Here is a 25,634-nt window from a genome sequence, read left to right on the forward strand (position 1 = left end):
GCGTATACCTGCCTTATTGGACAAACAAGCAAGAAAAACAAAATTGTAGAGATCGATTAAAGGAATAAAACAAAAAATGCCTCACAAAATCAGGCACCAATCTTCAGTCTATCACGCAATGCCAAGAAGACAAGCAAACACTAAATTATACACAAGGCTAAAGGAAAATTAAAATACTCCTGTAATTTAGAAGTTTGAGATGGTCTAGATCATTGTACAAAACTTCTCCAGATAGGAGACATATAGATAGAATTTATTTATTCTCCCATCATAAATTAAGGGTGCATATAAAGTTAGTGTGTAACATTTTATTCTCTCTATTTTTGGCTGGTGCTCACGCTGGTAGGACTATCTGCCAAGTTCATCAAAGTTCCAAGAAATTTTCAGTCTTGAATACTGAACCAGGAGCAAAACCACAAATTAAGGCCTGAATACTGAAGACTAAATTAGCACCAACTTTTGTAATTCAGGAACACATTTACTATGTCAAAACTTAGCAATCACCAGATAGAATATTTTACTATAAGCAATTTGTATAATTGTATCGCACAAATACTCAAACTGAGACCATTCCAAGTCTTGATAAATTGATGTGACAATCTGGTGAATTAGACTGAAAAAGCTAATGAGCCTCATCTAATGAGCCTCATCTATTCTCACATCAAACTGGTTCTGTTATTCAAGTGAAATAACATACTACATGAACAAACTCATGCAAATATTAAAGCCATTGACAAGATATTACTTCTTTACTAATCTGAAGCAGGAACTATGGAAGATAAAATAGATGGAACAATCAAATGCAACATGAAAAAAAATCAGGAATTTTCTCAAGTTGATAGGGGATTCGCTTGCTATGCCACCATGGTCAAGAAAGCAGCAGTCACCCTCTTTACTGCTATGATATGAAGATTTATTTGGCAATCATTAGTTTTAGCAAGTTGCTATTTTATTTGGCAAGTCAAAAAAAGATCTCTCTCCAATGATTTATAGTATTCTAACTTGGTAAAATCACCATAAGCGTGTTTTTTTTCTGGGACTATTTGCAAAATGAACATAAAACTTTCTCGTAATTAATCAAACTCAAATCAGAAAATTTTTCTCCCTAGCAGTTTTACAAATTGAACACGGTAAAAAGTTTCTATTTGCATAGATGCCCTTCTCTCCATCTACGGCGACGGACGTACAGAGCACGACGACGGTCTCGCGACTCTAGCACCGGCGTCGCGCTTGTGGCCGGCGGCGCACCGGGCGGTGGCCGAGCAGCGGTGGCAGGCTGAGCTGCGGCCGCGCTCGCGGTGGGAGGCGCGCCGGGCGGTGGGTGGGGGCGATGGTTGGGCAGCGCGCTGCGAAGACGGGCGGGCGAGCGGACTGGCGTAGCTCCGGCGGACGCGGCGGGCGGTGCAGCACCGGGGCGGGCAGCGGCGGCCGAGCAGCGGCACCCGGGTGAGCTGCGGCCGCGCTCGCGGCGGGTGACGGAGCCGCACGCGCGTCGAGAGGTGCACGCGTGGCCGGCGGCGCGCCGAGCGGCGGGCGGTGGCGGGCATTGGTCGGGCATCGCGCTGCGAGGACGGGCGGGCGAGCGGACTGGCGCAGCTCCGGCGAGCGCGGCGGGGGGCGCAGCACCGGGGCGGGCAGCGACGGCCGAGCAGCGGCGGCCGGGTGAGCTGCGGCCGCACTCGCGGCGGGCGACGGAGCCGCACACGCGTCGGGCGTCGCGCTTGTGGCCGGCGGTGCGCCGGGCGGCGGGCGGTGGCCGAGCAGCGGCGGCCGGGTGAGCTGCGGCCGCGCTCGCGGCGGAAGGCGCGCCAGGCGGTGGGGGGCGGGCGATGGTCGGGCAGCGTGCTGTGAGGTCGAGCGGGCGAGCGGACTGGCGCAGCTCCGGCGGGCGGCGCAGCTCCGGGGTGTGTAGCGGCGGCCGGGTGAGCGGCTCGCGCTCGTGGCGGGCGACGGAGCCGCACGCGTGGTGAATTTGTGTGATGTGTGATTGACGCGAGGCTGAGGGTGTGTAAGGTCGTGATCATACTTCTAATCTGGGCCGTTAAATCGGTAGGATATGTGCTGTGAGTCGTTGATCTTGTAGGAGAGATTTGGCTGGAGAAGATTTCAATTATAGTAGAGATATAAAAGTAACAAATTTCAAACCAGAAAAGTGTCTACAAGATTTATTAGAAATTTGTTATTTTATATCTCACAAACTAATTCAAGTTTGGACAAGATATTTTACAAGGTTCAAGGTTGTGTATCATTATATCATCTACATGTGTCATTTCTAGTGAATTTAGACGACTTTTTTGTCGTGGTTTGCATGAGTTTTCACAAAGTTTGTGGTTTCCACCATATACGTTCCTTCTATTAAGGACTTGTTTAGTTCACCCTAAAATCCCTAAAAAAATTTAAGATTTTCCGTCACATTAAATTTTTAGACATATGCATGGAGTATTAAATGTAGATAAAAAATAATTAATTACACAGTTTGTCTGTAATTTGCAAGATGAATCTTTTGAGTCTAATTAGTCTATGATTATAATTATCAAATATAAACAAAATTACTACAGTAGCAAAACCCAAAAAAATTTCACCAACTAAACAAGACCTAAAGGTGCCATTTTTACTTTCTATGAAGTCAAATATTTTAAACTTTGATTACATATATACTAAAAATATTAATATTTATAATGTATAATTAATACCAAAGATAATTTTTTATAACTCAAAGCCAAATACGCGACCCATCGAGACGTCACACAATGGTGTAAACCCCCCTCCCCCTCTGCACATCTCCCTCTCGATCCTACGCTAGTGCCCACGCCAGAGACAAGGAAGCTAGCGGTTGCTTGGGTTCCAGCGACAGCAAGGTAACTGGTAAGGGTTACCATCTCCAGTTGTTATACAAGGAAGTTCGGCGGAGATGGTCGTGACAAAAATACGGTGGCGGGTTGAAGGGCAGTGGGCGCACTGTTGGATGGTCGGTGGGGGACTACCAGTCGGGTAGGGTTGGCAGTCGGGGCATCGCGGTGAGCTTATTGGCACCTTGCCCTGGGGTTAGAGTGGGTAGGGGTCGAGGAGCGGGTGATGGAATGGCGAGGTGGATAGCTAGTGGTGTGGGCGGAGTCAAGATGAGGATGAAGTTTGTCGCCGGCGCGCTACGTTGTATTTAGAGGAGGACAAGGTGGAGGTGGCAGTGAGGTGGGATGGTCAGCGGGCGGTGGGAGCCGTTGGTGGTGGAGGGGCGACGAAGGAGGGGCATGGGAGGGAGAGATGCAACGTGGAAGACGGGTCGTGCCCTTCGCAATGTGCCTTTATTATTTTATAATAGATTTATTTAGACATACATATATATAAACTCACGCGACATGTATCTTTGTTTTTTTATAATAGATTTTCTAGACAATCAAATATATAAATCTAGTTAGATAAGAAAATTTTAATCGGCATCATCCCATAACAACATTACTTTTGAGATAGAGTATCACCCCATAATCTATTTTGATACTATTCTAAATGTCTTTGACGCGCTGGTTTGTAAAGTTATGATTAAAAATATTGTTTACTAATTTATTATAAGAGAAAAATACTATTAATTGATAGAAAAAATATGTTTATAAGACAAGCGAACGACGAAAAGACAACCATTATGGGCTGCTGCCCTGTGCACGTCATTACTGATGGGAAGTCTCCGCGGAACAATAAACCTCGTCCCAAGCGATCGGGTCACGAATCACGATGGATAAAAGCTCAAACTGACCGTCGTCAACCGGATGACTAGGGCCTTGTTTAGTTGACCAAAAAATAAAAACTTTTAAAGATTTTTCGTCAAATCAAATTTTACGGTACATGTATGAGACAGTAAATAAAAATGAAAACAAAAACTAATTACACAGTTTATCTGTAAATCAGGAGACGAATCTTTTAAGCCTAATTACTCCATGATTAGATAATATTTGCCAAATAAAAACGAAACTGCTACAGTGTCAAAATCCAAAAACTTTTCACATCTAAACAAATCCTTAGAAGTAGAAGAAGAATGAGGAAGATGACACGGACATGAGCGTTGCAATGCTCACACGCGAGGATAGCTAGCTGGACAATTTCATTTCCCTAATACTATACCTAGATGGTCAAGTTTCATAAATAGGCTTTTCCATGGGCTAAATATTTTTTTAATGTAAAACTGCCATGGGCTAAATATCCATCACGTCCTACAATCCCTAATGTTTTTTTTTTCCAATAATCGAACAATAGGGCATGCACCACTTCGTCAAAAAAAAAAAGGCATGCACCATAAAAAGGGGTCCAGAGTTTTAAAAGTAATACCTCTTATTTTTATATTATATATCACATTAGCTTTGTGCTAAGCCAAACATTCATATGTTTGATCATTCATCTCACAAAAAAACTATACAATTACGTACATCCTCCGTCCATAATAAACACACACTACATTTCTCGAAGAGTCAAACTCTTTTAAAATATATAGTATCAATATTTGTGTATTCAAATACATTTATGATGAAAATATATTATATGATTAATATAATGATATTTATCGAACATCATAAATGTTAGTACTTTTGCGTATATATTTAATTAAATCTAAAATTATTTGATTCCTCAATAAGCGAGATACACGCTTCTTTTAGAAAAGTGGAAATATCAATTATCGATTCCTAAATATATTTAATAAAATTATATTTACAGATATGTACTCCCCCCTTTCCAAATATGAGATGGTTTAACATTTCTAGATTCATAGGTAGATCTATGTTATGTCTATGGACTAATTGGTTTGGATGGATCAAGTTAAGATTTTTTTATAGTTTGATTAAATTTATAGAAAACAATACCAATTTATCACAAATAGTGTTACTTTGAATTACTATTATGAGACTCATCTAATAGTTTTATTTGTAATCATAAACATTCATCTCCAAACAGGTTTACTCTTGAGTCTTGATGAAAAGGTGAGTGTTTTTTTTTTTTGAAACTAAAAGGTGAGTGTTAGTATTATTTAGTTTTTATTACGGGGGAGTAGAAGGAATCGCGCGGCGCCGTAGGACGTCATGTTTGGGCGGTCGAAACGTGTCGCGAAGGGCCCCACCCTGCGTGCCTGCGTCAGCAGGTGTGGTCGTGGTACCTGGTGGGGGCGCAATGACCGTCGTACCCCTGGACAGTGGCAGCGCTGGCTGTTTGAATCACGCGGGCCGAGGCGGGGGGGGCATCTCGTGGGGGCGCCGCGGTGGCAGGCCGGGGAATTTTGCAAAACCGACCGTGCCGTCACCTGACGTCGGTGTCGCCAGGGAAGATTCCTTTTTTTAACATGGCCCGCCTTTCAACAGTCTCTCTCTGGATGTGGATGATTTAATTAACCAGAGACGCAGACGCTCTCGATCTTGGATGGATCATGATCTGTATCCAGCCATGGGGTTTACAGGGAATTTTTTTAATTAATTTTGGGTAATAAAAGGGGTTGGTTGGCTCTGCAATTCCGCAGCGTAGTTGTCTTGGTGTTTCCCTCCGAATTTAAAAAAGATTCCAGGATCTTACTCGCTCCAACGTCCCGCTTTTCGAATGACTAGAAATGTATCTTGTATATGCAAATATGTATATTATAAAATATATATATTTCATACTTAATTTAATGATACATATTATATATAATAAATATTTATATATATATATATATATATTTAGTTAAATTTCAGAGAAAATAACTCCTCAAAAACAGAGATATGTATTTATTTATGAACGGTGCGAGCAGCTGCAGGAGCGGTTGCCACTCGCCATTGTGTACGGCACGGGGGCGCGCAGCCGAGCAGGCGCAGCAGCACCGGCACCGGACGTCCGGCCCCAGGAAAGCCGTCGCGACACACGTGTTGAACGCCGTGGTGGTGCTGTCACTGCATAAATAAAACGGAATACTGTTAGACCTTGTTTAATTTCATCTAAAAACTAAAAACATTTTTTTCTCAAGATTCTCAATCATATCAAAATTTACAGCATATGTTTAGAACATTGAATATAAATAAAAAAAATAACTAATTGTACATTTATTTAAAATTTGCGAGACGAATATTTTAAATTTAGTTAATTTATAATTAGACAATAATTATTAAATACAAAAAAAAAGTGTTACGGTCCCTAAAACCTTTTCATGTAACAAACTAAACAAGACCATAGTTTTGCAATATCAATCGGCACCACGTGCACGCGCATGCATACTCAGTAGTATATTATACTGGAGTAGCTACTGCGTTCGTGCTCATACCGTGCTCAACGGCGGCGGCGGCGGTGAATTTGAATCGTGGCGCTGGCGGTGGCGGCAACATGGCGTTGCCAGGAGCCGGCAGCTTGGAGGGTATAGCAGTACTCGCCAGAGCGCCTACAGCTAGCGGATTACTATACGTCCTCTCGTATCTAATCCAATCCTATCCATGATCCTGTATATCCTAGCTCCTCTCTCCACGTACGTACAGCTTGTCTCCCTGCGCATACGAACTGCGCTGAGACTTGCAACACAGCTAGGTACTGCCCTTGCATGGCCAATGTAGGCTCTGTTTGGTTCATTGGGTTAAACTTTAACTTTTGTCACATTAAATATTTCAACATATATATATATAGTATTAAATATAGATTATTTACAAAATTAAAAATATATTTAATGTTTTATGTATTTACTGTAGAATTCGATGTGACAGAGAATTAAAAAATTTTATAAAAATTTTTAGAACTAAAACAAGGCCTTTAAAGAAAGCGAGCTGCGTGCATGGCAGCAGCTGGGCCTAGCGGCCTACAGTACTGGCTGCCTGCATGCAGGCTCGAGTACTCGACCGTGTCCTCGTGACCAAACCGGGCTGCCGGCTGCACCGACGACCGACCGACGAGTCAGGCGACTGGCGACCCCCTGATGTTGGTGCATGTACTCCGTACGCATCCATCCATGCGTCCAGCTAGACAGCGGGAGCGAGGACCTGGAGCTGGCTGCCTACTACTACTACTACTACCAGGCTACCAACTGCTTTTGCGGTGATCAATGACGATGATGATGGTGATCATTGCGTTATCGGCTTGCTTTGCGCCGGCACCCGTCTCGGTCGGGTCGGATGCATGCTCATCAAGCTTACCTTTGCGATCGAATTCGCATACAGGTTCTTGCGGACAGGGCCAGTGGGTGGGCTCGAGATGCATGGGAGAGCTACCTCCCAACACATCATGAACCGCACCTGCCCGGCCCACGACATCCGCAGCCACTTCATCAACAATTAAAACCAGACAATTTTAGCCCTTGCCTGGTTTCAAAAGTTGGTTTCGAGTATAGATTTTTTTTTTCAAAAATAAAACTAAATTATAACTAAATAAATATCTTAAATCCATAAATAATTATTTATAAATAAAAAACATGAAATCGATACCATTTTTTTTTGAAAAATGTAGTATCCATTTAAATAAATTAGTTAGATTTTTTATGCATTTTACATATTATTTTAATTAAATATAAATGTTTGACATTCTCATATTTTGAAATTCTTTTTTTTAATTGTTTGAATGAACTCAACTCAGTTGGAGGAAATGACCAAAACCAAAATTGTACATCTTGATGAGATCTATAAGTTTGTAGTCGATGACTTGTTCCTTTCAAATCATTTACGGTCCCAAAATTCTGTTTCAAGTTCTCATATTTTAAATTTTTAAAAATTCAAATTTTTTGAACCAACACAAATGGACAAATGCAAGAATCAAAGTAGTTCTTGATGAGATCTATAACTTTGTACTTTATGACTTTTTTATTTGAATTATTTATGGTACTAAATTTTTATTTGAAGGTTTCATATTTTTGAAATTTAAAGTGTTCAAAAAAACTTGGACGAAGAAATTACAAAAACCAAAGTTAGAGATCTCGATTTGATAGACTATTTTTTACAAAAGTTTTTGTACTAATTTTGTATTTACGAAGTTGTATCCAATACAGAACTGATTAGTTATTCTACCATCGATAAGTATGTCAATTGACAATTCAACTACTCATAGGTCTGTCAGCACAAACTAAGGGGCTGTTTGGTTGGTAGCCACAATTTGTCATACTTTACCTTAGACAAGTTTGACCAAGTTGGCAAGTGTTTTGTTGACAATTAAGCTTAGGCACGATTACTTGGGCTCTAAATTAATGTCATAGAGTTAAAAAGTGTGGCAAGATTCCTTTAGACATGGCAAAATATGGCAACCAATTTGCTAGCCACACTTTTTGTGGCTTGCCACACTTTGTGGTAAACTATAGCTAGCAACCAAACATCCCCTAAGTCTAAGTGGACATGACGCGACTATTAGTAGTTCCACTACTACATAAAACTTTTGCGAGACAAGCAAGGCTAACTGCCTCTAATGAAAGGTCACGGTTAATGAAAGAATAACGAAGGCAATTTCTCTTGCCCGCCTCGGTTAATCAAACATAGAAAACAAAACACAAAGAAAATCTTGTGGTAGGCCTGCTGAGCCCATCCATGGGCCGACCAAGCCCATCTACGATCGTCGACGCCGCTGCTCGCTGCTGCCTGGATCGCGTGCCCTGCCAAGATATGGCCTCCAGTCGTCAGATATGGGCTTTGGTTTGGGCTAGGATTGGGCCAATATTTTTTGTGGCGGGATTTATAGTGTGCCCGCCACCGGAAATGGATTTTGAAGACGGTTGCTTTAAGATAATTGTCTCAAAAAATAGAGGATTTTGTGGAGGCGGTTGCCTTAATACGTCCTCCTCCATAAAATGATTTTAGGAGGCGGCCAAAAGTGTCGGCCTCAGGCCTCAGTAAATATAAAAATGCCGGTCTCCGTTAATTGTATGTATTAACCAAGACAGTTGAATTTTGTGACCGTCTCCATTAATAAAATGGCACCATCTTGTAAAATCATTTGTGTAGTAGTGTTCAGTGGCCAACTAGTGAGGATTGCCGGTAGGGATTTTATTTCTGCATTTTTTCTGATACAATTCCCAGCTCTACAATTTTTTATTAAAAAAACTATTTAGGCCTATTTGGATCCCATGAATCAAAACTAATGTCAAAAAAGTGCTTCACATTCTATTGTTAGATTATGAGCCTATTTAGCACAACTCACAAACAACTTCATGAGTTTGTTCTGAGTTGTTTTTTTCCTGCTAAACACTATTTTCTAAAATAGCTTCATGGGTGAAGTTATTTTTCTTCTACATTCATAGAGATAGAGTTAGGATGAAGCTAAAAGAATAGCTTATCCTAGCTCTCTCTTCTATTTATTTCTTTCATCTATGCATGAAGTTGCTGGTGATGCTGTTTTGTCAAACAACTTTTTAAAAATAACTGAGCTTTACTTTGAAAGTTGCTCATAAAACTCATTTTTTCAAAAAAAAAAAAAAACCCTTCACTTATGAAGCTGAGCTTTGTCAAACACGACTAACATTTCAATTTCTCTCGATTCCAGAAACCAAACAGAACCTTCATTTTTTTTTTAAAAAAAAAAAGAAAATTACCCTTCAACTTGCCTTGGACGGTAGGCGCGTCCTGTGTCAGTCCATACGGTAAAGCCGTAAAGGCAAATCACTTGAGTGCGCTTTAGCAGATCCGTTGATCAAAAAGGCCCTTGGATGCATGTGTTCCAACTGCTTGCTTTGCGGTTTGCTTCGGACGGCAAGTGTACTAGCATACGTGGTGAAATGTAATCATGCATGGTGGCATGGTGCTTTTGGTACAGCATCATGTACACGTACGTACGTACGTGGTACCTCGTTGAGCATTATTAAGATATGGTAGCACAAGTAGGATTCAAATTCGAATGGGAGATCTCTATACTACCTTCCAAAAAAACGGAACAAACCCTAAAAAACTCCATCCCCACCTCGCCATGATATGCCATGCAATCAATCGAGAGCGAGTTAAACACCTCCGATCCCTCCCTCCCTCCCCGGCGAGGCGGCCGGCATGCTGATTGCAAAAGGTACCATGATGCATGGCTTCGCAGCCTCACCACCAGACCACCACCACTCACAGTACAGTGGCAGCAGCAGCACCCACATGCACGCTGCTGGTACGACGACCGAACCCGGCCGCGCACGTGCAGTGTGCCTGCAGGCCCATACACCATCATGCACCACGCCACCACCATGCGGTTGCGTGGCATGGATGCTACGCAGACCACAGTGCAAACGCACCCAGGGGGGGGGCTGGCTTTTGCACCGGCGCCCAGGCAGGGGCATGCATGATCATCCATCGTGATCGATCTGGTCATGGAAAACGGCCAGCTTGCTCCAACGCACCGCGCCCCCGAGGCACTGATGAATGCCTCGTTTAGTTTACAGTTTATCTGTAAATCGCAAGATGAATCTGTTGAGTCTAGTTAGTCCATAATTGAATAATAATTGCCAAATTAAAACGAAAATATTACCGTACCAAAAAAAAACCAAAAAGTTTTTGGCATCAATGCATTGCATGCCTTTTTCTCCCGCACCCATCCTCTCCTATTTGGGGTCGCCTTTTTTTTTTTTCTCGCGATCCATCAATTGCAAGCCTATGCGCCTACTCTACTTATCCGCCTGCTGCATCTGCATCTGCCATGCATGCTGTGCACTGCTAGTAGCTCGTGATCGTGCTCGCTGGCTGCAAGCATAGTAGAGTCCTATAGCTCGGACACAACTCCAGCTAGCTTTACCGGTATCGTCTCCGACCGTACGTGAGGTGAGGGGCACGTCCGTGCGACTGCAAGGGTGAAGATCTACCCCACATCCTCCCCACTTTGCTTTGCCATCCGTTGCCCGGCAGGTGCACCAGCGTAGGTGTATAGCAGCGTAGCCTTTTTCCTCGCTGTGGCCAGCTACAGCTTTAGCTCGATCGATCGGATTCGCGATCCGATCGTGCATGCATGCAATGCAATGCAGTGCAGACTGGTGGTGCGTGGCTGCTGCAGCTGGCCTGCAGGTCAAGGCGCCGCTCCGCTCACGGGAGTGTCATGCATGGCATGCAGCCCGGTGGTGGTCTCTCGTCGCCGTACCCGTCGCATGCAGCTAGCAGCGGCCGAGTGATGTGGGTGAGTGGTGTGAGACGTGAGTGATGTGGGGATCGAGATCGAAAGCTGATCTCGATCGATCGATGCCCCGGCGGCCTGCTGGGCCCTGCCAGTTTGATTCCGATCTGGCGTCCGTGTCCCGCCGGCGAGTTCCTTCGTCTCCATCTCGAGGTGGTCACTAGCTCATATATTGCTCGCTAGTTGTTCCTCGTCCTCCTCATCTCCTCAGAACTTGTTCAGTTTGCAAAAAATTTTAAACTAAACAAGGCCTTATCCGTCCTAATGTCTTTAGCTAACTAGCTAGCTACTTGCATGGATCGGTGCGTACTGTATGTAGGATCATGCTCGCGCGCGTAGTACGTAGACGCCTTGTCCCATTCGATGGCCGCATCCATCGATCCCGTCTCGTCCCCCAACTTGGGCTCTGCCAGTGCCGGAGGCAGGGCACCACCACCACACCACGTACTCCCACTGTGAACCTCTGAAACAGGATAACGAGCGAGACTCTCTCTCTCTCTCTCTCTCTGTATGCGAGGGTAAATGAGTAATTTTGGCACGGCGCAGAGATCACCCCGGCGGCCCTTGCTCGGTCTCGGTCGGTCTCATGCACTTGCATGCTGGTCTTCTTGTTTCCAAAAATGCGGTCTACTACAGCTGTTGCTCCCAAACTGGTCTTCTTTGAGTTCTTTCTCGCACCCCGGCCGGCCCTTTCTCGTTTGCGTCTTTTTGGGCTGACGCTGTCCCTTTTCGAACCTCGAGTCCCCCTAAACAAAATCTCTCTCTCCCTCCCTCTTCACGCTTCTCCCAAACTGTAATATTTTTGATTGAGATGCATCCGTTTCCGTTTCATCATTAGTTTAATTTAATTAACGGCGATCAGAGAGAGAGAGAGAGAGATGAGTGGGCGAGGCCCATGCTTCGCTTTGTCCGCTAATGGTCCGGCCCCTCACCTCACCTCACCTCACCGTCGTGGGCTCGTGGCGTCGTCTATCTCGGTCTCCTCTCCACTCTCCCTTTTTATTTCCACCCCGCGGCCACTCGCACGCTTCTCCCTGGCCTCCTCCCTCCCTCGTTTTTCCCTCTCTTATTCAAAAACTCACCACCGCTACTCTAACCGCCGCCGTGTCCTCTCCCTCGGCCAGGCCAACCAGGCCACCAGCTAGCTGCTGCCAGGTCCGTCCGGCGATGGGCAAGGCGGCGCGCTGGTTCCGCAGCTTCCTGGGCGGCAAGAAGGAGCAGCAGGCCACCAAAGATCACCGGCGGCGCCAGCAGCAGCAGCAGCAGGACCAGCCTCCTCCTCCTCCGCCTCCGCCGGCCACCACCGCCAAGCGCTGGAGCTTCGGCAAGTCGTCGCGGGACTCGGCCGAGGCGGCCGCGGCCGTCGTCTCGGCCGGCGCGGGCAACGCGGCGATCGCGCGCGCCGCGGAGGCCGCCTGGCTCAGGTCCGCCGCGTGCGCCGAGACGGACCGCGAGCGGGAGCAGAGCAAGCACGCCATCGCCGTGGCCGCCGCCACCGCCGCCGCGGCCGACGCGGCGGTCGCCGCGGCGCAGGCGGCCGTCGCCGTCGTCCGACTCACAAACAAGGGACGCGCGCCGCCCGGCGTCCTCGCCACCGCTGGAGGAGGACGCGCCGCCGCCGCCGCCGTCAGGATCCAGACGGCGTTCCGAGGATTCTTGGTAATGGTCAATCATCCGCAGCAACTTTTTTTTTCCTCTCTCTCTCTCTCTCTCTCTCTCTCTCTCCTTATCCACACCCTGTGATCCAATGGAATCCAACAGTGTCGCTGCCCTGCTGCCTCGCCATGTTCGTGCATTCGTACGGGGCGGCTGCGGCTGCTTCTGCTCTGTTTTGTTCTTGCTGTAATCGCTGCTGCGTCTCTGCGTGCGCAGGCGAAGAAGGCGTTGCGCGCGCTCAAGGCGCTCGTGAAGCTGCAGGCGCTGGTGCGCGGCTACCTCGTGCGCAGGCAGGCGGCCGCCACGCTGCAGAGCATGCAGGCGCTCGTCCGCGCGCAGGCCGCCGTGCGCGCCAGGCGCGCCGCCGCCGCCGCGCTCTCGCAGTCGCACCTCCACCACCACCACCACCCGCCGCCCGTCCGTCCGCGCTACTCGCTGGTACAGACGACGACGGACCACGCCTTCCATTCACTACTCGTTCGTTCGTTCGTTCGTTCGTTCGTTCGTACGTTCATGCTTACACTCTACTGTTTCTTGACGCGCGTCCGACTCCGGCGTGCAGCAAGAGCGGTACGCGGACGACACGCGGAGCGAGCACGGGGTGGCGGCGTACAGCAGCCGGCGGCTGTCGGCGAGCGTCGAGTCCTCGTCGTACGGCGGCTACGACCGGAGCCCCAAGATCGTGGAGGTGGACCCGGGCCGCCCCAAGTCGCGCTCGTCGTCCTCGCGCCGGGCCAGCTCACCGCTGCTCGACGCCGCCGGCGGCAGCAGCGGCGGCGAGGACTGGTGCGCCGCCAACCCCGCGTCGTCGTCGCCGCTGCCGTGCTACCTGTCCGCCGCCGGCGGACCGCCGCGCATCGCCGTGCCGACCTCGCGCCAGTTCCCGGACTACGACTGGTGCGCGCTCGAGAAGGCCCGCCCGGCCACGGCGCAGAGCACGCCGCGGTACCTGCTGCCGGCCACCCCGACGAAGTCCGTCGCGGGAAACTCGCCGTCGCTGCACGGGTGCCCGAACTACATGTCGAGCACGCAGGCGTCGGAGGCCAAGGTGCGGTCCCAGAGCGCGCCCAAGCAGCGGCCCGAGCTCGCCTGCTGCGCCGGCGGCGGCGGCGGGGGAGCGCGGAAGCGGGTGCCGCTCAGCGAGGTGGTGGTCGTGGAGTCGTCCCGCGCCAGCCTGAGCGGCGTCGTGGGCATGCAGCGCGGGTGCGGCGGCGCCCGGGCGCAGGAGGCGTTCAGCTTCAGGGCAGCCGTCGTTGGCCGCATGGACCGCTCGTTGGAGGTTGCCGGTATCGAGAACGACCGGCAGGCGTTCTTGCAGAGGAGGTGGTGACTGGTGACCACCGATCAGCAAGCTCCATTGGAAATGCCAACAAGACGACGAGAGCTTTGGAGGAGTAATTAGCAATAAGAATGCGTTTTCATGTGTTCTTGCGAGTTCTCGTCCTTTTTTTTTTCTTTTTCTTGGTTTTGTTTTTGCAATGTGATCAATCATGCGACTAGTGTTTTTTTTCCTTTTTCTTTTCTTTTATCAGTGGCCAACAAAGTGTATGAGGAAAATTTGATTCATACTGCACTTGGCATGTAAATTCTTGATCTTATTATTCATGCTGTTCTTGAATTGTGTTTTTAATGCCTTTCTTTGCTGGTTCAGAGCATTAAGTGAACTGTTTCTGCAATTGTGGATGCACCCAGTTAATACAATCAGCAAAGCTAGTAGTGGATACCAATCTTAGGGCACTCACCATGAATGAAGAAACTGTAAATTCACCTAGACAAACAACCCGTACAGTCCAGTTCCTACCTCAGTAAACTATGTGTCCTATGGCATTCCGTAAACTTGTTATCTAGATTAAGGCCGTGTTTAGTTTCCAAAGAATTTTCCAAAATTTTTCAGATTCCCCATCATATCGAATCTTTAGACGCATGCATGAAGTATTTAATATAGATGAAAATTAAAATTAATTGCATAGTTTGGTCGGAATTAACGAGACAAATCTTTTGAGCCTAGTTAGTCCATGATTGGACAATATTTGTCAAATACAAACAAAAATGCTACATTGTCGATTTTGCAAAAAATTTAGGAACTAAACAAGGCCTAAAACTTCTCTCGAGTTTTCAGGCAGGTCTAAATCAGCCCAAGTGCCCTACTGCCTATGCCACCACCAAGCGTGGCTTGTGGTGCACGGCTAGATATCGTTTTTGTTTGTAGCATTGAACAGCACTTGTGCTTGCTAATCTTATTTGAAAGATGAGTGTTATCAGTGCGGGGTCCATGAATTTGAGAGATCTGTACCGTGCAAAAACGTTTAAACATAAAAAAGTAGAAAAAGCATAGCAGACATTTTTTTTTGCCCTTGAAGATACGTGCTCCCAACATGCCGACCATTAGATTCATATTGAGAAGTACACACATCTCAATGCACTCACCGCCAAGCTCTATCGAAGCTCTTTTTTTTCAAACACGTAGTAGCATACTTTGTGTACAACTATAGGCATGTTTGGAACCCAGAGTTAAAAAATAGCCCTCTTTGCGGGAATGGATTAAAAATTAATTAATTATGGGCTAAAGGATTTTAACCACTAATTAATCCTCATGGGCTCTGTCAAACGAGGCTTTAGGCTTTCTAATTGGCAAACAAAAACATAGGCTAGCTTCGGGTCCGAACACCCTGTAAGGGGCTATAATCTCTTATACAACACGTCTTGGAATGAAACTTTAGAGAACTCCTAAGAGAAAAATTGATCTCGCTTTTTTTTCGAAAATCACGCTTGAGCGTGTACCGCTTTAAGGGAAAAAGGAGTTCAATACAAAGCTAGGGGTGCCAGCGGCGAGATGCCTCGAGCCGCCCCTAACCGAGAAGCACAGACACAAGGCACCGGATAGAACGGTGGAACTTCGAGTGATGTACTAGGGGGCACACGGCTTTGCGACTGGAGTTAGAAACCCCCGGGCTACTCCTCGTACTATATCCCAACGAACAGGGCCGCAAGCTTGTTGAAGCCCGCTCCGATCCACTCCTCCCCTTCGTCTTTGATGCGCTGCAATAGCTGACTTAGGCTTAGGCAGTTGCCGTCGAAGGTTCGTCGGTTCCGCTCTTTCCAGACTTCCCACGAGACGAGAAGCACCAGGGAGTCGAAGCCACCGCGTCGGCTAGCAGCCACCCTCAGCCTCGTGTCCATCCACCAAACGACGATGCTCATATTGGAGACATAGGGGTATAATCAAATGGGCAAAGCTTGGGGGATGCTGGTACAGAGTTTTTCCATGCCAATGCAAACCTTTAAGCACAGGAAAAACTTAAGAGAAAATTAGTTCCTTAGTCCTAAAAAGTTGTTTCCTTTTTTTTGGCCCTCTTTGTTTTGAATTTTCCTATTTGGCCGTAAAATGAAATTCGTTTTTTTTTCATAGCCCTTCCGTTAGTTTGAGGCTCTAACAACGTTCAGTTGCACACAAAAGTACCCTTTTACCCCTAGCGCTGAAGGGTGACATGCATGTTGTACGCAACGTCGTCGCTGGGGCAGATGGCCACCACCTTCATCATGCACACGAGGCTGGGTGGGCGGTTTAAGGTGCTGTTGTGGTGCGTCGACGACACCATCATCCCAGCGGTCCACAGTGGTGCTGGCCCTAGGGACGCCGCACTCAGTGGCTCCACGCCATCCACTGCGGGAGCAGGCCGATGAGCATCACGTGGCAGAAACTTTCTTCACATCCAATAGAAGTCATATGTTGTTGTCCGAGAGTTTCATAGTAATTTTGGATCTTGTTTAGTTTTCAAAAAATTTTGTAAATTTTTTCATATTCTCTGTCACATCGATTCTTACATCAGATGCATGAACACTAAATATAGATAAAAAATAATTGATTGCACAGTTTATCTATAATTTACGTAATGAATCTTTTGAGTGTAGGTAGTCTATGATTGGACAATAGTTGTCAAATACAAACGAAAGTGGTACAATGTCCATTTCTGCAAAATAAAATGTAAAAATTACATAAAAATGTATTTCAGCTCATATAGTCAATTGAACCATATGCCATGAGAAAGATTAACAATTGATTTGTTTTGCACGGTCAAAACGAGGTTCTATCTCCATACTATCACTAATCAAGTCTAATAATACCAAAAAGTTGTTGAAAAAAAACTAAAAAATTGAATGTAAGCATATCTTGTGTGTATATGTTTGCCATTTTTTTTTTCAAACGATGTTAATAAAGGGGGCATATATATCGTTCATAAAATGGATACACCTTATGCAACAAAGATCACAAAGTAGACAGCATGCAACTATGAATAAAATGTACTACAATTTCATAGCATTTTTCTATTATTTATTGAAAACTTATAACATATCTTTATATATATATATATTTTTCATAAGAAACAAGGATTAAATAAAAATTCTTCCGGTCAAGAACAATCTCGCAACCACAAAAGAACTCTGAAGCGCCCCAAGAACCAATTGGAGAACCTATGCAATAATGTACGTCTTGGAGAGTTGGAGCGCTCTTAATTAGCGTGCCCAAGGTTCAACATGGACTTATCGTCATGAAAAACTAAAGACTGGTGATGGCAACCGAACTCACTGGTGATTTGAGCCCTTTACATCCGTACCTACAATTCTAGAGCACTGGCCTTGTTTACTTCCACCCAAAATCCAAAAACATTTCAAGATTTTCCGTCACATCGAATCTTTAGACGCATGCATGGAGTATTAAATATAAACGAAAATAAAACTAATTTCATAGTTTGGTCGAAATTTATGAGACGAATCTTTTGAGCCTAGTAGTCTATAATTAGAAAAATAATTACCACAAACAAACGAAAGTAATATAGTGTCTCGAAAACATTTCGGGAAGAAACTAAACAAGGCCTAGCTAGGGTAGTAAAACTGAAAATCCTATGGATTTGATCGTGAATGATTGTTTCAGTATTTATTTATAGGCTAGTACTACGTATGTAGCGGCTACGGCACTGGCTTTTGTGCTACTACTACAGATGCGTTCAAAACCTAATGAGACAACCCGTTCTGGCCCAGCCTAGCTTGTGAAAGAACACGGGAAACTGCAACAAATTCGATGCACAAGACATGGAGCTGCAAACGAACTCGATTTCAGATTTGAACCGCGGCGGTGTGAGTCGTCTCGTCACGTCCCCGTGGCGGGCGACAGGTAGGATTTGAGAGGTGCCGCCGGAACGCGACGCGGCAGGGCACGGCAGGGCATGTGGCTTGGCTGCCGACCTGGAGCCGGGAGGCGCGGGCAGGCAGGCTCGACTGGGATCCCCTAGCCCAGCACGTGAGGGCGGGGCGAGCGCGTGGGCCGCGCCCCCTGTCGGGAGGGGGAGTAACGGGACCCTGTTGTGCAGGTGGTGGTGCTGCACTGCTCGCTGCATGCTTTCAGTTGCCGATACTGTTTGTGACGTCACAAGTGGCGTTCTCATCGACTGTTCGTACACCTGTCTTTCGCACACCTGTTAAGACACAACACAATGTGCGCTGCATGCCGGGTTGTGATGAGTACTGTATCTCTTAACAATGGAGTACTCTTTGTAGTAAGCAGTGACAGCAAAACTTGCTAATCTGTATATAATGTACATCCATAAACCGGAGACTTTATAAGGGTATCACTCATCTAGGTCGAAATTAGTGTCAACGTATGACACTAATTTCATAGATCAGCGAACGGTATTTTCGTCATTTTAGACGAATAAGCTTAACAACATATTTTAGAATCTGTTTGGATTTTAATCTCTAAATTTTAGAGCTAAAACTCCAAACATGTAGCCTGAAGTTAGCTCTAAAACTTTAGCTCACCTCACGTTAGAGCTTTAGACCTAAAAGTGATCTAAATTAAAGTGCTCTAAGAGCTCTAAACTTTAGAGGTGGGAATCCAAACAGTAAACTGTGGTGATATACAACAATGCCATTTGGTCGTTTGCTACAACTTCCCGATCTGGATGCAATGCAAGTTACAACAATGCCATTTGGTCGTTTGCCACAATTTTCCCGATGTGGATGCAATGCAAGTTCATGCATGCATATGTCCGCAAAGCCATTGCAACTTGCATCCATCGTCAGAAATTCAGAACATCACCCGATCGATCGCAAGTGGATCTACTCTGCCCGCCCGTGAGGCCGTGGGTCACACACACACACACCACACAGCACGATCCAGTATGAAGAACACCACACAGAGCACAAGACCAGAAGACCACCACACCCGGTGCCTGACCTGACCTGACCTGACCTGACCTGACTGCCTGCCGATGAAGACACCACGAGGGAGCCTCACCCTGACGAGAGACTGCAACCGTCCATTCGTTCAGTTCATTCTCGGCCTATCCGACTATCCGTCAATCAGTTCATGCGTGCATGGCGACTTTCTTCTCAGCAAATGATTAGCTAGGTTCTGATTTGATATTGCTAGCATCGGACTCACACCCCATGGGTGACCGTGCTCCGTGCACTTTATGCTGCATGCATTAGAGGGAGTACTGCTTTTTTTTTCTTCTTAACATTCTTATCCTTTCTCTCTTGATTTTTGCTTTTTTTCCCTGCACGTTTACATCGCCGATTGGTTTCAGAGGATGCTTGGTATGGCATCTAAAGTGTGTTACATCAAATGTTATATGAGGTGGTCTATGGGATATTCGGATATTAATAGAAAAATAAATTACAGATTCCATCAATACTCTGTGAAACGAATTTATTAAGTCTAATTAATTTACCATTACCGCATATGTTACTGTAGTAATTAGTGTCTACATATGACAAATTAGTCTAGCTATATTTTCTAGTTTCATAAATAATTTATATTTAATATTTTCATATATGTATCCAAACACCCGATGTAATAGGGACTAAAGTTTAACAGCATTAATCAAACTGGGCCTTATTGCCGCGCTGCAGAGCCATCCCCTCTAGTTGCGAGACGAATCTTTTGAACCTAATTAGTCCGTGATTAAACAATATTTATTAAATATAAACCAAAATGCTACGGTGTCCATTTTGTAATTTTTTTACTAAACAAGGCCCAGCCTAGGCACGCTGGCGCGGTTGTTATCGGCTGGCAGAAGCCAATGTGGCGATATCCCAGCACCTAGCAGGCAAGGCATCTACGCAAACAGCGCTGGGGAATTGAAGTCAAATGCATGCACTACTGGAGCTGTTAATCACTTAATCTGTGTAAGGGAAGGAGTACGAGCTCATCAGTAATCCATGTCTTATCTAGATTCTAGAGTTTGTGAAGTGGTTAAGCATGGGCTTCGACCCTTGTTGGCTAGACAGACAGCTGCACTGCACATGGAGGCGGTGGTTCGATCGGCTCACCTCTCGAGCTCAACTACGACCTGACCAAACCCCGTCCGAGGCAGCCGCAGCCCTGACCGCCTGACCAGTGACCACAATCGCATCGCACCCAAGAGATGATTTCACCGAATTCCATGCACGACTAGGGCCTTGTTTAGTTCCGAAAAGTGAAAAAATTTCGGTACTGTAGCACTTTCGTTTGTTTATGACAAATATTATCCAATCATAGATTAACTAGGATCAAAAGATTCGTCTCGTGATTTACAGCTAAACTGTGTAATTAGTTTTTGTTTTCGTCTATATTTAATGTTTCATGCATGTGTCACAAGATTCGATGTGACGGGGAATCTCGAAAACTTTTTAGTTTTCAGGGTGAACTAAACAAGGCCTAGGGCAAAATTCGCTGAATTCGAGCGATTTGTGCGTGGACAGTGTGTGGCTAGTAGTGCTGTAGTGGACCGGAAGCACAGAGTAACTAATCCACAGGGCACTCTCCATCTCCATCCGGTGCAGCTAGCTAGCGTTATATATGTTCATCATCCATTACCAAGCTTTACTTTGGTACCGTACGTGAAGTGCAGCTACGATTTGCATGGATCTGGAGGACACAGGGCACCGTTATTACCTGGGATTGGGGATTTGGGGAAGATGACCTTCCTTATCCACTCGATCACTGCCCTTGACTGTGACCTTATCTGTCACCTCACCCTGCCTTCTTCTTTTAATCCTGTGGCATGGATTGTGGGTACATGTATTGTACGTATTACTTTCTCCTCCCAAAAATAGATTTCCTGAGGAATTGAATCTAATGCTATCTATTTAGTACAATAAATATTACTATTTTTAACATGAGCTTGAACAAACTCAACAGAATATAACATATCACACTTATTCTAGAATTGTATTCTTTTTATTTAGGACGGAGGCAGTATAATATAGCCACACCTCATCATACACACACGCCTGCTGCACCGAGTAGTACGTAGCACAACTGCTTTGCACTACTCGAGAGCTTCAAATTTCGAAACCCCAACAGGATCTATCGGAGACATATGGGATCCCGCCTACAATGCCGACCTTGTTTGTTAGTGTCGATCAAGAATTCAAGATGCAGGCATGTCGATCCGTCACCATGCATCCATGTCTCTCTATCTAACACTGTCAATTTTGTTTCCATCCAGCAATTTGCTTCCGGCCTCATCACTTGCCTGTGGCCTGGTCAGTGATCAGAGTAAAACCAAACAGTGCTGCTCCTACTACCATATCACTAAACTAGCAATAGTGGTGTGCCGTGCATTTGTTTACCACTTGGTAAGTACAAAGCAGGTGACAACTGCTCCGTTTACCACTGAATCTTTTCAAATCGTACAGACTGATGCATGATCTGCTGTCTTAGCTTGCTGGTTTGTAGTATTTGTTGGTACCTAATTAAGCTACATGTACTTTTGACCTTCTTAAACTGACATACTCCTACATATGTTAAATCAAAGGTTAGTGAGTGCACTGTACTTTTATAACATATCGCCCATGTTTTCTATTGCTAGGCAGTAGCTAGCTTCTCAACCGTTGAGAAATAGCCCTAATATTGTACTCGTATCTACAGTATAGTGTTTTCAGAAGTGGTACATCTATGCCTGTTTATTTATTTATTATTTAAAAAAAGAGCTCTGCAGCTAGCAGATGCAACCACACTGACATGACGTGATAGTGGCGGATTTGTTCTTGCCTTGTTTAGTTCACCCCGATTTCCCGTCACATCGAATCTCTCGGCACATGTATGAAGCACTAAATATAGATGAAAACAAAAATTAATTACACAGTTTGTCTGTAAATCGCGAGACGATTCTTTAGATACTAGTTAGTTCATGATTGGACAATATTTGTCAAATAAAAACAAAAGTGCTACAGTAGCGAAATCCGAATTTTTTTCAGAACTAAACGAGCAAATTGAATGGGCAAGTCTTCCGGCGGGCCAGGGATGATCAATGTTGGATGATGAATTAATAATAAATAAGCATATAGTACTAGCTATTTACTCTTCCTAATCCTGGAATCTTGCAACTGATGCTACTCATTATTGTTTTCCAGATGTATTTACTAAATATATCATGTCGCAAATTAAATCAGTTTGCTTGCGAAAAGCCTGGCGGAGATGCTAAAATCAGTTTCCTATAGTACGTCTCCGAAGATGCTCTATTTGAGCTCAAATGCAATGCAGAAAGCATACTGCGGAGCTAGACGACGACCAGCTTTCAGTGTGGGAGACAACACTGAAACTGATGATGATGCGGTCGTACGTGTACGTACAGTGTACTATACTGCAGCTGCACGAACTTTCATGGCAATGTGCGGGTATTGCTTGCTATTTCAGAGAAATGGTCTTTTTCTCGCCCACACATCCACGTCACATCCTTCCGGGAAATAGTGCAGTTCTTGAAGCAATTTTCTCCGAAGGGGTTTTGTTTACTTACATCTGAAATTTAAAAACTTTTCAAAACTTTTCGCCATATCGAATCTTGCGACACATGTATACAGATAAAAAACTAAGGTCTTGTTTAGTTCACCCCAAAAACCAAAAACTTTTTAAAATTTCTCGTCACATCGAATCTTGCGGCACATGCATGATGCATTAAATATAGATGGAAACAAAAACTAATTACACAGTCCGTTTGTAAATCACGAGACGAATCTTTTAAGCCTAGTAGCTCTGTGATTGAACAATGTTTGTTAAATAAAAACGAAAGTGCTACAGTGTTAGAATCCAAAAAATTTTCGGATGTAAACAAGGCCTAACTAATTGCATAGTTTGCTCGTGATTTGAGAGATGAATCTTTTGAGCCCAGTAAATCCATAGTTGATCAATAATTACCAAATACAAACAAAAGTGCTATATTATTCGAAATTTTTTCACGAACGGAACTAAACAAGGGCTAAATATACTCCACGTGCGTAGGTGGAGTCCTTGACGCATATAACCACAATAATAAAAGCTTACAAACAAAAATAGACAGCAAGCACATTGCAAGGGCTAAGTTTCGGTTTCAACCTATATAGGAGCCAAGACTAACATAACACTTCTTCAATTTCTCAATGACCAAGACCACAAACATCCCCATGATTGGAGAATGAAGCCTTATACATAGGAAATTAATATCTGTTCCCAAAACTCAACAATTACTACATACAAGATTAGCATGGAAAACAATGAAGAAGTAGATCTTTTAGCTAGACAGGCTTTGGCCCTTAAACATTAATCAACCTCTTCAGGCTTCTTGCTCAAATGTAGCACATGAGTCTTAGTGCCCTGTTCTTCAGGCTCTGATCAATGTAACCTTACCCTTTGTGCGGTTACTCACATCTTCATGTTGTTCATGAATGAAATTTTGGTTCCTCCTAAACAACCCTATATAGGAGCTAGAGCCGGTGAAACTGCTATTTGTTTTTGTTTCACCTATTTCTAGTTTATTATAGAGACAGGATATACTGTACAAATGACGTGAGGCTTACCATGGCATTTTTTAGCCTAGCCTAGGCACGACACTGTGCGATATCGTCATGTGATGAAGGGGCAGAGCCAGAGGTAACTATGAGAGGGGCAAGTACTAAGGCCTTGTTTAGTTCTTTATAAATTTTGCAAAATTTTTTAGATTCTCCGCCAAATCAAATCGTGTGGCACATGCATGGAGCTTTAAATATAGATTAAAAAACTAACTAATTACACAATTTGTCTGTAATTTGCGGGACGAATCTTTTGAGCCTAATTAGTCCATGATGGGACAATATTTGTCAAATACAAACGAAAGTGCTACAATGTCTATTTCGCAAAATTTTTTGCAAGTAAACAAGGCCTAATTGATGGTTTATTGGAGGGACAAATATAAAAAAAATTCTTCAAATATATGGTGGAATTTTGTGTACACAATATAAGTTCACCCAACATAGTGGGTGTCTGCCCCCCCCTCAGCCCCATCCCTCCACCCCTGATGTGATGTGCTTATGTTGGCCCTTGGCACATCAGACAACATGCGACACGACCCGCTAAACAACATGAGCTCAGAGCCAAGCCTCTTAACACCCCTCTCACCCCTTACTCAAATATACATGAGTCACATGCCTACAACTATACCCCTAGTAGCTGCTCCTCTCCCGGTCATTGTCTCCTCCCTTAACTACCGTCTGCTATCTACTCCCTATGTTGTTGCAGACAATATTCCAACCTGACCAATTAAAATAATAATAATAAAGACTATAGATGATATGTCCATACCTGATATAGACCTTGTGAGTGTTGCAATCGCACCTACTGGCTTGCTGATTGCTCTCTGATGCGTACTTCCACATGCCGTTCAACCACAACATGCAAAACCGCACACGTCTTCATTCGATGTTGCAACCATCATTGACCGATCACCACGAGTTTGCAAGTCGCACAACGATTGAGTCACCCAAGCCAAGGCCACCTAAAAAGTTATGGTAGAAAAGTTTCACCGACTTCTACAAAATCTTTCATTGCTCGGATAACTACATCTATTGAACAATTAACTTAGCTGGTGATACCAAATTCTCCAGTGACTTACATAAATCATAAATTTTGTAATATATTAAACTAGCCCCTTAGTTGAGGTTGCTCCAAAAGGAGATCCTCTAGGTTGTTAAAATCCAAAGTCAATAACACAAATTTTCATGATCATTGGAATCACCATAACTAGAATCATTGTTCTTTCCATTGGATCTACATGTATGGCTAGATGAAATGTGGAAGTGGATGTGCACTTCTAATCCCACCTTAGCGATGAAGTGACCACTTGAGGCACAAATTCTTATTGTCACTCTAAGCTTGGTGTATCAAACTAATGATGCATATCATGATAAAAGCCACACATAACTTCAGTGATGCTTAGATAAATGGGGCTTTGTGGGTTTCTTCAAGGGGAATTAAACAACTTCAGTGATATTAATATCTTAGGTAAATGAGGCTTGGTGGGTTTCTTTAAGGGTTTTTAAGTGGGACAAGGGCAGGAGAGTGAACGAGGCTTGGGCCCGTACGGTCGTACCCCATGCTACAATGTAGCCCAAAAAATACTTTAGCGATCCTTTCTAAAAAGATGCTTTAAAATTAACAAAGTTTTTTTTAAAAAAGCACTAGAACAATTCTCTTACATTTTAAATGGTCTAGCAATAATGTAATACAAATATACTTGATCATGAGAACTTTTGGAAGGTTGTAGACCCCATACTAAAGTTGAATTTTGATGAGTTGACTCGAACATACCTGTTGGAAATAGCAAACCTTATCTGTCATTACACTACACTACAACCAAGCTAGAGGCTAGTGATGAATCACTATGTAAACATTTTTTCCAATATGGTGGACCATTTGAAGCAAATCCCAGTCGATGATGATGAGGGCAAGACAAGAAGCATGGTGCCGGCGTGGGATCCATGGTGTTGACATGGGGAGACTAAAGGAGGGATCCATGGTGTCGACGTGGGTGGGGGGCTTGAGCCCCCTCCCCCACACAACCCCTACACACCTTGGTAGTCTATCACTATCAATATATTAGGTTCAAATTACTATTAATTACCCTGAAGCCATGAACTAATTTTTGTAACCAAACTAT

At 44.7% G+C, this 25,634-nt stretch overlaps 2 protein-coding genes across 4 annotated transcripts; one reads left to right on the forward strand and one right to left on the reverse strand.

The window, feature by feature from the left end:
* Nucleotides 1,142-6,329, reverse strand: LOC110430393 (atherin-like). Its single transcript, XM_021448057.1, has 2 exons — nt 6,269-6,329; nt 1,142-1,998 (listed from the first exon to the last, which is right to left on the reverse strand). The coding sequence occupies exons 1-2, from the start codon at nt 6,327-6,329 to the stop codon at nt 1,142-1,144; spliced, it is 918 nt and encodes a 305-aa protein (XP_021303732.1).
* On the forward strand, nt 11,630-14,332 carry LOC8055700 (mediator of RNA polymerase II transcription subunit 1). 3 transcript variants are annotated; one of them, XM_002439359.2, is made up of 4 exons: nt 11,630-12,023; nt 12,171-12,705; nt 12,919-13,140; nt 13,265-14,332. In XM_002439359.2, exons 1-4 carry the CDS (start codon nt 11,962-11,964, stop codon nt 14,030-14,032), a joined length of 1,587 nt encoding a protein of 528 aa, XP_002439404.2. In that variant the 5' UTR covers nt 11,630-11,961; the 3' UTR covers nt 14,033-14,332. The 3 variants fall into 3 exon arrangements, with proteins under 3 accessions (XP_002439404.2, XP_021302899.1, XP_021302900.1); XM_021447224.1 differs by having other exon boundaries at nt 11,644-12,023; nt 12,919-14,332; XM_021447225.1 differs by lacking the exon at nt 11,630-12,023 and having other exon boundaries at nt 12,048-12,705; nt 12,919-14,332.

This window comes from Sorghum bicolor, chromosome 9 (assembly GCF_000003195.3).
Source record: "Sorghum bicolor cultivar BTx623 chromosome 9, Sorghum_bicolor_NCBIv3, whole genome shotgun sequence".
Lineage (NCBI taxonomy): Eukaryota > Viridiplantae > Streptophyta > Magnoliopsida > Poales > Poaceae > Sorghum > Sorghum bicolor.